A 14,195-nucleotide genomic window follows, 5' to 3' on the forward strand; every position below is an offset into this window, starting at 1 on the left:
AGGATGTCGTCAGAGCCAAGGGAACAGATTCATGTTGATTGTGTTCAGTGTTTACGTGTGTCATTAGAAAGGTGACACGTGCGTGATCTCAAATGTGCTGAATAGCAGAATTTCTCTTGCTCTTACAGAGCTTAAAGTAAAGAGTTAAAACTATTGTGGGATACACATTAGAGGTCATTGAGGAGCACGGTGTGGCCTGGCTTTGCCACTGTATTTAAAGGTGAGGGGAAAAAGTGAGATTGCTAGAGGGAGAAACTGAGAAATCGGCTTTACAGGAAGAGAAAGGAAACCAGTAACCTGTCATTTCGACACAGTTAAAGCACCTCAAGAGCTCGAGCTATCAGATTAAGAAACTGGGGCACACGGCTCCCCTATCGGCTCTTCTGTAAGTATATTCGTCCTCGACGCCTGGCCTTTCGTTGCACCATCTCAAATACAAAACGACGCGGGATAGCGGTGCTACTGAGTTAATAATCTCACTCTAAATAACCTGAAACATCTTCTCCTCGTTCTCAAGACAAATACAGCAGCACATTAAGTGTGACTGTTAGTAGAAATGTAATTTGCTCTCGCTGAAGTGTATGTTTGAGTAAATGGGAGATAGCTGCACAGCCGGGCTCTGACAGAGAAGTGTGTATGTGTGTGTGTCTGCTGCAGTCGGCACACATACACACACAGTTATTTTCCTTTTGTCACCGAAGACAAGCTGTCTTATAGCAGCACTCCTCGCATGCAAAGGAACGGATAAACAAGTACTTCGCATATCTCTGCAATGTGATGTGTCTTGCTAGATTCGGACTGAAGGAGTGGCGAAAAATGAGGAAACGAATGCAAAAGATTGTGATGTGGTGTTTTTTTTGTTTTTTCTTTAGTCTTTTCAGTTTCTTAGTCTCAAAATAATATTGTATATATAATTTATAATTATAATTTATCATTTGTAACTACATATATATATATATATATATATATTTGTAATCATGTATTTATATATTTATTATATTTATTAAAAAACATTATTTGAATTACTGTATTTTTTACATGGTGTGTATATATATAATTGTATGTATAATTGTTATATAAAACATATATATTAACTAATAATAGTGTATAAATTGTAATGTTTAATTTTACTATATATAATTGTATGTGTGTTTAATGCATGTTTACAATAATAAGAAAATTACTATACATATAATTCTGGATTATATTTAGCTTTACATTTATTTATTTATATTTATAATATTATATTTATTTAAAACATATTATTTTTAAAAATATTATTTTAAATACTGTATTTTTTACATTTATTTAAAAAGGTGTATATATAATTTAAGTACATTTATTTATTATTATATTAATTGTTTTAATTATAAAATATACATTTTTAATTTTATGTATGTTTATTTAAAAAATGAAATACTGTATTTTTTTATATGTATTTAAAAAGTGTGTATGTATTTTATTTACTATATATACTAATTGTATGTATGTGTGTTTAATGCATGTTTATAATTTGCAATTTACTATACGTATTATTTCAATTACATTTAATTATTTAATTATTTATTTATAGTTATTTAAAAAACATTGTAAATACTGTATTTATATTTTTATTACATTTATTTTATATTTTTTCATTTTATTTATTTATTTTATTTATTTTGAACATAATTTTTAACATGTATTTTAAAAAAGTGTGTTGTGTGTATACACACATACGTATAATTGTAATATATATATGTAGTATTATATAAATATATATATATATATATATGTAATAATATAATATAAATTATAAAATTACACATATTCAGATTATTAATGTTAAACATTATTCATGTAAATAGATGTTTATTTATTTACATTTCAGTTTAAATTATCTTATTTATATATTTCTTTTTAGAAAGAATATATGTGTGTACAATATGCATAATTGTAATGTTTATAATTATAAAATATATTTATTTGATACTTTTTAAATTATTATACAATTCAGATAAAAGATTATGTATGCAAAATATGATCTTAATTATTTAAGGGGTATTTGTAAAACACACACACATATATATATATGTGTGTGTGTGTGTGTGTGTGTGCGTGTGTATGTATATATATGTATAGTCAAACTAAATATAATAAGGTACTCTAGTAAGGTAAATTTAACTGTAATTTAATAAACTAATTTTAAATTTAGATCCTTACTTCCTCATGCCAGTGGTTTAAAATCAGACAGCTCATTAATCTTTGCTTAGACAAAACGACTTTCTCTCTCTCTCTCTCTGTCTCTCTCTCTCCACCCACTCGCTGTGTAAATTGTAGCTCGTCACACTCCACATTAAGTCCACGACTGGCAATGCCTGCAGGACCTCAGATCTGCGGTGTGTCATCTCTAACTGGGTCAGAACTCACAATAGCTGCATCTCGCCTTTTGGCTCGCTGTAGCTTCTTTTATTCATTGCTAAACTGTTTACTTATGGTCCCTGATTTAACGCACAGACAGTAAGAGACTGCACATGCATGCACATAAATACACACACAGAGAGAAGCATTTCGTAATAAAATGGAGCTTCTGTTGGAAAACAGCCCAGACAAAGCCCACAGGAGAACAAGAGCATCAGGAGCAGCTCACAGGGGCATTTGAATATTTGTAATCTAGAGGGAAGCATCATCCGTATAGCTTGTGGTTTTGTACTACAGGAATAGTTCACCCAAAAATGAAAATGATCATTTGCATGCTTTCATGTTGTTCCAAACCGGTCTTTCTGTAGTAAACGTGTTCCTGGTCTTGCTTTTCTGTGTAAAGAAAGTGAATGAGGAAGCATATTAAATCATATGACATTTATTTGTAAGAAATTTCATTTTGAGTATACTGTCATTGTATGAAATTTATGAGAACCTGTAATCTGAGAAATACCAGTAGTAATTCATTTGAATTTATAACTCTTGATTCCTCAGAACAGTCCAAATATATGAAGCTACTTATTTATTTCTAGCAACATTAGTATTGCTCTCAGTGGTTTACAAACAAACAAAATTTTACTTTGACTTTCATATAAAAAAAAAAAGAAAAACATTTCTTGCTGTAATGGTTCATCAATAGGTGTACATATTCATGTTTATCACCAAAATTCAGTCCCAAAAATGTGCAAGATATGAAGAAAAGCTGCTGTAAATATATATATTTTTAAAAGTTTTTTTTACGTTATAAATTAATAAATAATTTAGCAAAAAAAAAAAAAAATTTGACACCTATTGGTAGATCATACATGCTCGTGTCCAACTAACTAAATTTGATTAACATTTTATTAAATGGTTTAAAGTGAAATGGTTATCTCTTAAAACATGATTGTAAAAAATCTTTAAAAAGGAAAAATAACAATGTTGTGTTTTTGAGGATCTAAAAACTTTTAAAGATTAATTCCCTTACTAAAAATTATGCATTTTTATACATTTTTGTGAGTCAAAATGAACCCAAATGCATTATGAGAGTGAAAAATGTATTTACATTTTTCATTTATTTACATAAATTCTATTTAAATTTTATTTGAAAAAAATGTTTTTTAAAGGGATAGTTCACCCAAAAATGAAAATTCTGTCATTAAGTAGTCACCCTCATGTCGTTCCAAACCTGTAAGACCTTCGTTCATCTTCAGAACTTAAATTAAGAGCTTTCTGACCTTGCATAGACAGCAACACAACTGATGTTTAATGCCCAGAAAGGTAGTAAGGACATCGTTAAAATAGTCCATGTGACATCAGTGGTTCAACTGTACGTTTTCTGAAGCTATGTGAACCCAAAAACAATTAAAACTGCTCACCGCCACCCGGTGGCTTAAGGAAAACAGTGAACAGTGAGCAATATGCATTTAAAGTGGTAAATATAGGAGGAATATGTCAAAGTTATTTATATGTGCCAAACTTCCTGCTGCCAGCTGGTGGCGCTATGACTATAACTAAATATTGGCATGTAGATGTTTTCAAGCCACGAGTTTGATCAAACATATGAAGCTTAGTGCAGATTGATAATGGTGTTTCAGTTAGTGTAAAACATGACATTTCCTGTTGCCAACAGGTGGCGCTGTGATTATAACTGGATATTGGGCTTTAGATGTGTTCAGGCCAGGACTCTTATTGAATGTGTGAAGTTTGTACGGCTAAGTTATAACAACTTCCTTTTTCATGGCGAAACATCAAAGTTTGTCAGCACGCCTATCAGTGAAAACTCAAGATCTTTGCAATTTAACGTCACAAAGGGCTTTAGATTGGACTAACCAAATTTGGTGTTGATTTGACACTCTAGGAGGAGTTTGTTTAAATACAGCACCTGAAAATGGCAAAAACAGCACAAAACTTGCATAGAAAATTCTAAATAACAGACTTTGTGTTGGGTTTTGGACTTCATACTGCAACACTTTTTTTTTTTTCCATGTCAGTCTTTGACGCGCGTTCGTGACAGTACCCGGACGCATGTTCATTGCTGTTTATGCAGAGTCAGAAAGCTCTTGGATTTCATCAAAAATATCTTAATTTGTGTGCTGAATGAAGGTCTTACAGGTTTGGAATGACATGAGGGAATTTTCATTTTTGGGTGAACTATGCCTTTAATGTTTGGTGTCTAAATTCACCCTCTACACTCTAATAAACCATTTCTCTATTGAAGTGTGGGAATTCTAGAAAACTGATTATTTCTCTAGCATTAAATGACATACTGGAATTACCTTCTTATTTGAGGCCTGTGCGATATGTTCTTGTTACAGGAAGTGAGACAAATTCCTCCCCTCCGTTTTAGTCATTGCGTCGAAAGGAGAGCAAATGGCATTCTCAATCAAATCTGACACAGACGTCTCCTCTGAGAGGCATGGCAGAGCATTTGGCGGCCCTGGCAGACATTATTCCTCATAAAGTTTTACGACCTGCATATTCTGTGTTATCAAACCATTAGCATGAAATCAGTACTTACTGGTACACGAGCGGCGAGCCAATCAAAACCGCACGTGATCGGCAGCGAGTTCCTACTGAGGCTGATTGGAAAAACTCGATTGTGTTAACCATGCCCGTAATGTCTCATTATGACATACAGATGCTGCTGATTAACTGTGTTTAACGCTCACCAATTAATTAATGTTTACAAAGATGTTTACTTCACGCTAATAATATCATATTTTGTGTTTTTAGGGGCTCGATTTCTCATTACGTCCACGGGGGCCCTGTACATCTTGGATGTGCAGAAGGAGGACGAATTATTCAACTACCGCTGCATGACGAGACATCGCTACACGTCTGAGACCAGACAGAGCAACAGCGCACGACTGTTTGTGCCAGGTTAAAGTGCTTAATGATTTAATATTAATCAGACAGATGAGATATTCATCATTCCTGTTGCTTTAAAATTTCTGTGAAAACCAGAGACCAGAGACAAGTTTGTGATTTTCAGTTTTCACCATATTTTGACAAATGTATTGTGAGATTTTAACTGATGTTGTGGGAATGTGAATGGAAAAGTGATATGGATGGATGAATGGATGGATCGAATAGACAGAAGAATGGACTGAAGATGGATGAATGATAGGTGGATGGAGGGATGGGTAAATAAACATGAACAGATGGATGGATGGATGGATGGATAAATAGGTAAATGGACAAACTGATGGATGGATAGATAGATGGATGGATGGATGGGTGAATTGATGGATGGATGGATAAATAGGTAAATAGATGAATTGATGAATGGGTGGTTGGATAGACAGATCGAACAGACAGATGAACAGACAGATGATTGATAAATGGATGGATGGATGGATTGATAGAAGGATGGATGATGAATGGATGGATAAATTGATAAATACATGGTTGGATGGACAGAACGAAAAGATGGATGAACGGACAGACGATGGATAATTGATGGATGGATAAATAAATTAACTGATAGAAGGATCAATGGTTAGATTGAAAAGATAAATGAACAGACAGATGATGAATGATTGATGGATGGATGGATGGATGGATAAATAAATAGATGAACTGGTGGATAGATAAATAGATGAACTGATGACTGATGGATTGATGGATAAATAAATATTTGAACTGATGGATGAATGGATGAATAGATGAACTGATGGATGAATGAATGGATGATGGATGGAAGTATAAACAGGTAAATAGATGAACTGATGTATGGATGGATGGATGGATGGATGAATAGATTGAATAGACAGAAGAATGGACAGAAGATGGATGAATGATGGGTGGATGGATTATGGATGGATGGATAAAATAAATAGATGGATGGATGATGGGTGGATGGAAGGAAGGATGGATAAATGAACTGATGTACTAAAGATGGATGGATGAATGGTTAAATAGGTAAATAGATGAACTGATGGATGGATGAATGGACTGAAGATGGATGAATGGTGGGTGGATGGATTAAGGATGGATGGGTAAATAAATAGATGAATGATGGATGGAAGGAAGGATGGATAAATAGATGAGCTGATGTACTGAAAGATGGATGGATGTTAAATAGGTAAATAGATGAACTGATGGATGGGTGATTAATGGATGGATGCATGCATAAATAAATAAAGAGATGGATGGATGATAAATAGATGAACTGATGGATAAATGGATGGATAAATAGGTAAAAAGATGAACTGATGAATGGATAGACAGATCGAAAAGAAAAATAAATGGACAGATGATGGATGGATGGATAAATAGATTAGCTGATGGATGGATGGACAGATGGATGATTGATGGATGAATTGATGTATGAATGGATAAGTAGATAAATAGATGAACTGATGGTTGGATGGACGGATAAATAGGTGAATAGATAAACTTATGAGTGGATGGTTGGATGGACAGATCGAAAAGACAGATAAAGAGACACGATGGATGACTGATGGATGGATAAATAGATGAACTGATGAAATGGATGGAATGATGGAGAAATAGGTAAACAGATAAACTGATGGATGAATGGATCGATTGATAGGTTGAAAAGAAGAATGAACGGACAGATGATGAATGATTGATGGATAAATAGATAAATAGATGAACTTATGGATGGTTGATTGAAAGAATGGGTGAATGGTTAAGCTGATGAAATGGATGGATGATTGATGGATGGATAAATAGATACATTGATGAACTGATGGATGGATGGATAGATGGATAGATGGACAGCTAGATTAATTTAAATTAAATTAAAATATTTTGATTGTTAATAGATCCTACAAACTCAGCACCTGCGATCCTCGATGGGTTTGAGAAGCGGGAGGTCATGGCGTCCCACAGAGTGGAGCTCCCATGCAAGGCCTCCGGACACCCGGCACCAAAATACCGCTGGCTGAAAAACAACAGACCGCTGGAATCAGACTCCCGTTTCCGTCAGAGCGTAACGGGCCTGCTGATCGAGAGAGCCCAGCCCAGTGACACCGGCAGCTACGTGTGTGAAGTGTGGAACAGCTATGGGAACGCAGAGGTCATAGGTCGTCTCACAGTAAAAGGTATAAATCTAGTTTCTCATGCCATTACATCGACTTGAATTCAAAATCTCTTAGTGATGAAGTAAACACAAATATTGCCGGTGTGTTGTTACAGAACCTCTTAAAGTGGTGGTCAGTCCACGAAAGGTGAAAGGCAGCGTGGGTAGCCAAGTGTCGCTAACCTGCAGTGTGACTGGCTCAGATGAATACGAGCTCTCCTGGTACCGCAACGGTGACAAGATCAACACCGGCGCCAATGTGCGAATGAACGGGATCAATAAAGAGAACCTTGTGATGGACGGCATGGCGAAGAGTGATGGAGGAGTCTACCAGTGCTTTGCCAGGAAGGCAAAAATGTCTGCTCAGGATTTTGTGCAAGTCATTTTAGAAGGTCAGCACCATCCCGGCCTTTTAATTTGGGTTCATTTTGATTTCTTAAACTTAACAAAGACGTTTCTGTCCGCAGATGGAACCCCTAAGATCCTGTCCGCCTTCAGCGAGAAAGTTGTCGGCCCGAACGAGTTTGTGTCCCTGACGTGTCACGTCAAGGGAACTCCGCAGCCTGCTGTCACCTGGACGTTGGACGATGACGTTATCATGAAGGACAGTCGGCACCGTATCGGTCACAGCATAACGGCAGAGGGGAATGTGGTCAGCTATCTGAACATCTCCCACACCCAGGTCCGGGACAGTGGGGTCTATCGCTGCACCTGCAACAACTCGGCGGGGACGGTCTCCTACCAGGCTCGAATAAACGTAAGAGGTGCTTGTCAGATCGGCTCCTCCAAAACACACACATATATTTCATTCTGCTCATCTCAAGTTCATATGTAAGACGAGGGCCTGACTAACATCTGCTGTTATTTTTATTTCTGTTCAGCTTTGTGTTGTTTTATTGCTTTTTTTGGTCACGTTCGCTCTTTCATATGGCTCGGTGTGTATTTGTTTTCTTCTGTGGGTTTCCAACGAATCTTAAAAATAAAGGTTGTTATAGGGATACGATGATGAATCCATTCATAGAATGTTTCTACATTTTTCACGAATGCATCACGATTCTGTCTTGAAAAGATTCTGAGCATAGTTTTTAACAGCCGTACTCTGCTTCCGTCCGGTTCCTTACACACACCTGAACCTAAAATAAGCATTCATAAAGTTCGAAAAGGTTGAAGCAAATTACAAGAGTGTTTATAGAGGGCTGTTTACATTAATTTTGCGTCATAAAAGCAGAGGTGAAAGTACATTTAACCACTTATCCACAGGTGAACGCACAAGCGCACTTCTTCATGACCCTGTAAGTGTGCGGTTAAAAACTGGCCTAAAGCGCCATCTGCTGTTAAAGGAGAAGTCCACTTCCAGAACGAAGTTTTACAGATAATATACTCACCCTTTTGTCATCCAAGATGTTCATGTCTTTCTTTCTTTAGTCGTAAATAAATTATGTTTTTTAAGGAAAACTCGTCTTGTCTTGTCTTACTGTGCCTGAAATCTGTTTTTCCCGGTTCATGAGAGTTAGGGTATGTCGAAAAACTCCCATCTCATGTTCTCCCTCAACTTCATAATCGCCCTATATCACTGTTTTAACTTTTTTGTTAAGGGTGTTTGATCTTCTTTGCATGTTCACTTTGCAAAGAGTGGGTTGGTACTTCTGCAGCAATGTAGGATGATTTTGAAATGATTTTTGAAATTGAGGGAGAAACAAGTTTTTCGACGTACCTGTCTTGAGCCAGAATACACAGAGTTCAGGCAGAGCAAGACAAGACAAGCGTTTGAGATTAAAAAGTATTTAAATTGTATTTTTTAAATGAAAATAACTGATCGTTTCGCTAGATAAGACCCTTCTTCCTCGGCTGGGATCATTTACCACATTTTACCACATTTGGGATTGTTTGAAGCCGCATTTAAGCTGCATTTAAACTGAATTTTGAAATTTCAAACTCGGGGCACCATATCAGTCCATTATATGGAGAAAAATGCTGAAATGTTTTCCTCAAAAAACATAGTTTCTTTATGACTGAAGAAAGAAAGACATGAACATCTTGGATGACAAGGGGGTGAGTACATTATCTGTACGTTTTTGTTCTGGAAGTGGACTTCTTTAAATTCCAGAGAGATTCCAGAGAGATTCACAATGCATTCGTAAAATTGAATTGAATCGATTTGTTGTCGCACCCCTATTCGTTTGTTAGCATCAGTGGTTCCATGAAGAAACTTCAACATCCATTGAACCCTATATAGGAGGTTCTTTATAGTGGAAAACGGTTCTTCAGATTTTTTTAAATATTCTTCATACTAGTTTTCAACTAAAAACTTAAAACTTTTCAAAAACGCAAAGGAAAACGTTTTCCGTTTTTAGTATGTGTAAACGTACCCATAATAATTTTTTAAGCACATTAATTTAAGGGTTCTTTGGGGAACCCAAAATGTTTTTTCTGTGACATCGCTACAAAAAAATCCCTTTTGGAACCTTTGTTTTTAAGATTTCAATGCTGTAGTTCTTAAAGGAAATCCCGGGTATTAAGACATGTTTGGCTTAATATAACGTAAATGATGAAATATGAAATATGTAGTAGAAAACCCATGAAAGATTTACGTTATTTAAAAAATCCACATTGTTTTATACATATTTTGGACTATTCGGGGTGCCATCATTTCGATGGCATCAAATGGTTGCAAATGGTAGCTACTGGCAATTACTGTTGCTATTTTTTCCACAACTTAACTTAAGCAATATAAGCATAGGCATAAACCAGATGCCGTACCATTGTTTTTTTCCCATAAAGAGTCTAAACGCCTCAAATAGCGAGTAAAATCCACGCTGAGAAACTCCTTCAGCGTCTGTGACGTCATGACAAGCTTCGGCATGTTTACATCCTGCCAGGATGGCATCTAGCGTTTCTTGTTTCAGCTGTTTGTAAGCTCTTTCACTAACTGTGGTCTACTAAAAGCCTCAAAGATATCAGGGCTAAAGTGGAAAGAACAAAGACGCTGGTCTTTAGGAAGTTCTATTTGTCAACAGGCATCTTCCCATTCTTTTCTCCTCTTCTTATCACTAGGAAACCAGTAAAGACTTACATCGCTTCTCTTGTTGCCCTTCGACTGAAAGTTACACACAAAAGCTGCACAATGTGGCATCGTATCAGTATTTTATTTTCTGAGTTGTGGTAAAAAAAAAAAGCAACAGGTAGCACCAGTAGCTCAACCATTTGACGTCATTGAAATGGCGCCTCCCATAGTCCAAAATATGTATAAAACAATGTGGATTTTTTAAAATAATGTAAATCTTTCATGGGTTTTCTACTACCTGTTTCATACAAGCCAGACAAATTTTAATTCACCGGGGTTACCTTTAAAAATTATTTTAATTTCTTTACATTTAACCCTAACTGTTTCTTGTGTGTTTGTAGTGTGTGTTTGTGATTGTGTCCTTCCTCATCATTAATTTATATTTTACAGTCTTTTTATTTCTCTTTTTTAAATCAAATAATGTTGGAATTATTGATTTACTAATTCTGCAACAACCTGGCAACCACCAAAATGCTCTAGCAGCACTTTTGCACAGACAAACAACTCACATTTTACTTTTCTAGTTTCGAATCGTGATATTGCATCACAGTTTGCAAACCACACACACATAATTTAGCATCTTTTTAACAATATCCTCTGCAGAAGTACACTTTAGCAGAAGAGTACTTATGAAAATATGATATTTTAAAAGAATAAACTGAAGTATGAACTGAGTGTAATGTTTTCAGACACTTTATTGCATGTTATTTTACAATTAAGTCAAAAGTATAGTTTCTATTATAGTTTAAATTTATATTAAATCCAATTAGCTGTTTAAGTAACTTACGTTTAACTTAAATATATTTTTATATGTAATTTTACAGTTATGTCTGTTGAAATGGTTAAAGTGTATTGCTAAATTAAATGTAATCTCTATCAAAAATTGTCATGGATTTAAATATTTACCTAACAACAAATTTATGATGACGAATTTAAAATTTAGTGCATTTAAATTATATTAACTTTAAATCTAATATTGTATGTAATCAAGTACTTTATTATGAAGTTTTTACATGTGCTTAATGTTAGTCTAAAATTAAAAGTCAGTATACTAATTAGCATATAGGATACCAAGTGTGACAAAGGATTATTAAAACAATATTTAACATGTACTTGAAAGTAAAATTTGTAATACTTTTAAACTGCAAGTACAGGATTTTTTATTTTTTTATTTTTTATTATTATTATTTATTTATTTATTATTTATTATTTTTTTACCATTAAGATTTGAAATGCACATTCAGTTTAACAAAAGGGTGTATAAAGGGATGAAATGTGGGAGAAACAAACTATTTCGGAGTATGAAAATACCATCCTAATCTTTTACTTTGTGTTGTCTGTTTCTTTGATCTTAGAAAGGCCCTCCTCCATAAACCATAAATCTGCATTTTCTTTATTATTTTTCTGCTACATTTCTTGAAAATTGGACTTTCATCACAATGTCAATATTCTTTTAAAGAGAAGTGTTTCTCTTCTGTGCCCTAAAGGTCCTGCTGACATACGACCAATGAAAAACCTCACAGCAATAGCTGGGCGGGACATGTACATTCACTGCCATGTGATTGGCTACCCGTATTACTCCATCAAATGGTTCAAGAACTCCAACCTTCTCCCTTTTAATGACCGTCAACGGGCGTTCGAGAACAACGGCACGCTGAAACTGCTGAACGTGCAGAAGGAACTGGACGAAGGAGAGTACAGCTGCCATGTGCTGGTTCAGCCCCAGCTCTTCAAGAACCAGAGCGTCCACGTCACTGTGAAAGGTAGCCATACTTGACGTCTGAAGTAAATAATGTCATTAGAATAGCATGTTAAAGCAGTATTTAACAATGTTCTATGGTTGTCGTCAGTGCCTCCCTTCATCCAGCCTTTCGAATTCCCACGTTATTCCATCGGCCACCGCGTCTTCGTGCCCTGCGTTGTGCGCTCAGGTGACCTTCCCATCTCTATCACCTGGGAGAAGGATGGAAAGCCCATTAACGCCAGTCTGGGGGTGACCATCGACAACATCGACTTCACCAGCTCCATGCGGATCTCCAACCTCCAGCGAGTGCACAACGGCACCTACACCTGCATTGCCCAAAACGACGCCGCCGTCGTCAAATACCAGAGTCAGCTCATTGTTAGAGGTAAGACTACGTGTTTAGCATCCTACAATGAAGAAACTTTCACAAAGACAGGAGTGGAATGTCAATTTGTGGGTTTTTTGTAGTTCCACCAAGGTTCAAAGTGCAGCCTCAAGATCAGGATGGGATCTACGGTAAATCTGTCATCTTGAACTGCTCTGCGGATGGAGAGCCACGGCCGACTATAGAGTGGAAATATTCAAAAGGTACTTGTCTTAACTAGCAATTATAATATTGCATGCAAAAATCACTTTCCTTGTTGGTGTTTTGTCTTGTAAATATATTTAAACATTCTTAAAACGATACATTTCATTTGAGAAACACAGTTGTGTAAAATAATAATGCATAATTAAATAACTGTAATGTGCTTTCACATAAAATACTTTGAATTAAGTTTATTTTTCAAACATTTTTAAATTAATTATTATTATTATTATTATTATTATTATTATTATTTATTTATTTTTTTTTTTTTTTTTTATATTCCCCATTGGGGAAAATATTACTACTACTGCAACTACTACTACTGATAATAATATAGTAAGAATAATTCTGAAGTTAGTGTTTCATGGATATTTAAATGTTTTAGACAGAATGATAGCTTTTCACAAAACCTTATCATATAACACATTTGTTTTATTTTATTCCAAAACAATTTGGCAGTGGGGAAAAATCAAATGCAGTAGTAGTAGTAGTAGTAATAATAATAATAATAATCAGAAATTTATTTTCATAGGTATTTAGATATACAAAAATATATAATAACAGCAAATTCATTTTTAAGAATAAGCTAAAAATTTGATTTTAAAACAGTTTGCCAGTGGGGATTATTATTATTATTATTATTCCTATTTAGTAGTAATAGTAGTATTTTACTGTTTTAAAAACTTTTTTTTAAGTTTTTTTTTTTTTCTATATAATCTGAAATTTAGTTTCATGGCCTTTTTTTATATTTTTACTGGAACAAAAATATAAAAGTAGCTTTTTCATTAAAAAAAAAAAAAAAAAAAACTTAAAAAAAGTTTTTAAAACAGTTTCCCAGTGGGCAGCAATAATAGCAATAATAATAATCTGAAATTTTATTTGATGGCCATTTAGATATTTTTACTGGACCAAAAATGATAGTTTTTTCATTTAAAAAAAAGCTAAAACATTGATTTTAAAACAGTTTGCCAGTGTGGATAATAATAATAATAATAATCAGAAATTTAGTTTAATGGCCATTTGGATATTTTTACTGGACCAAAATGTAGCTTTTTAATAAAAAAAAAAAGCTAAAGCTTTGATTTTAAAACAGTTTGCCAGTGGGGATAATAATAATAATAATAATAATAATAATAATAATGATACTAATAATAATAATAATCAGAAATCTAGTTTGGCCATTTGGATATTTTTACTGGAACAGAAATAAATAATGATAGATTAGATTTAGATTTTAAAATAGATTTTAAAAACAATTCTAAATTTGTTCTCTGAATTGTACTTTTGTCTTGGAAATTTTTACTAAAAATAA

The 14,195-nt window shown here is 34.4% G+C and overlaps 1 protein-coding gene across 3 annotated transcripts in view; it reads left to right on the plus strand.

The window, feature by feature from the left end:
• dscama (Down syndrome cell adhesion molecule a) overlaps positions 1 to 14,195 on the plus strand; it is a 101,831-nt gene that overhangs the window by 50,494 nt on the left and 37,142 nt on the right. For 2 of the 3 annotated variants that reach the window (XM_051121013.1, XM_051121014.1), the window contains exons 4-10: positions 5,176 to 5,322; positions 7,233 to 7,511; positions 7,606 to 7,881; positions 7,957 to 8,253; positions 12,041 to 12,316; positions 12,404 to 12,682; positions 12,766 to 12,885. In XM_051121013.1, coding sequence (XP_050976970.1) covers positions 5,176 to 5,322; positions 7,233 to 7,511; positions 7,606 to 7,881; positions 7,957 to 8,253; positions 12,041 to 12,316; positions 12,404 to 12,682; positions 12,766 to 12,885 — 1,674 coding nt within the window. Of the gene's footprint in view, positions 1 to 5,175; positions 5,323 to 7,232; positions 7,512 to 7,605; positions 7,882 to 7,956; positions 8,254 to 12,040; positions 12,317 to 12,403; positions 12,683 to 12,765; positions 12,886 to 14,195 lie in introns of those variants that run through there. The other variant, XM_051121015.1, reaches the window with a different exon arrangement.

The sequence above is a fragment of the Labeo rohita genome, chromosome 10, assembly GCF_022985175.1.
Source record: "Labeo rohita strain BAU-BD-2019 chromosome 10, IGBB_LRoh.1.0, whole genome shotgun sequence".
Taxonomy (NCBI): Eukaryota; Metazoa; Chordata; class Actinopteri; order Cypriniformes; family Cyprinidae; genus Labeo; species Labeo rohita.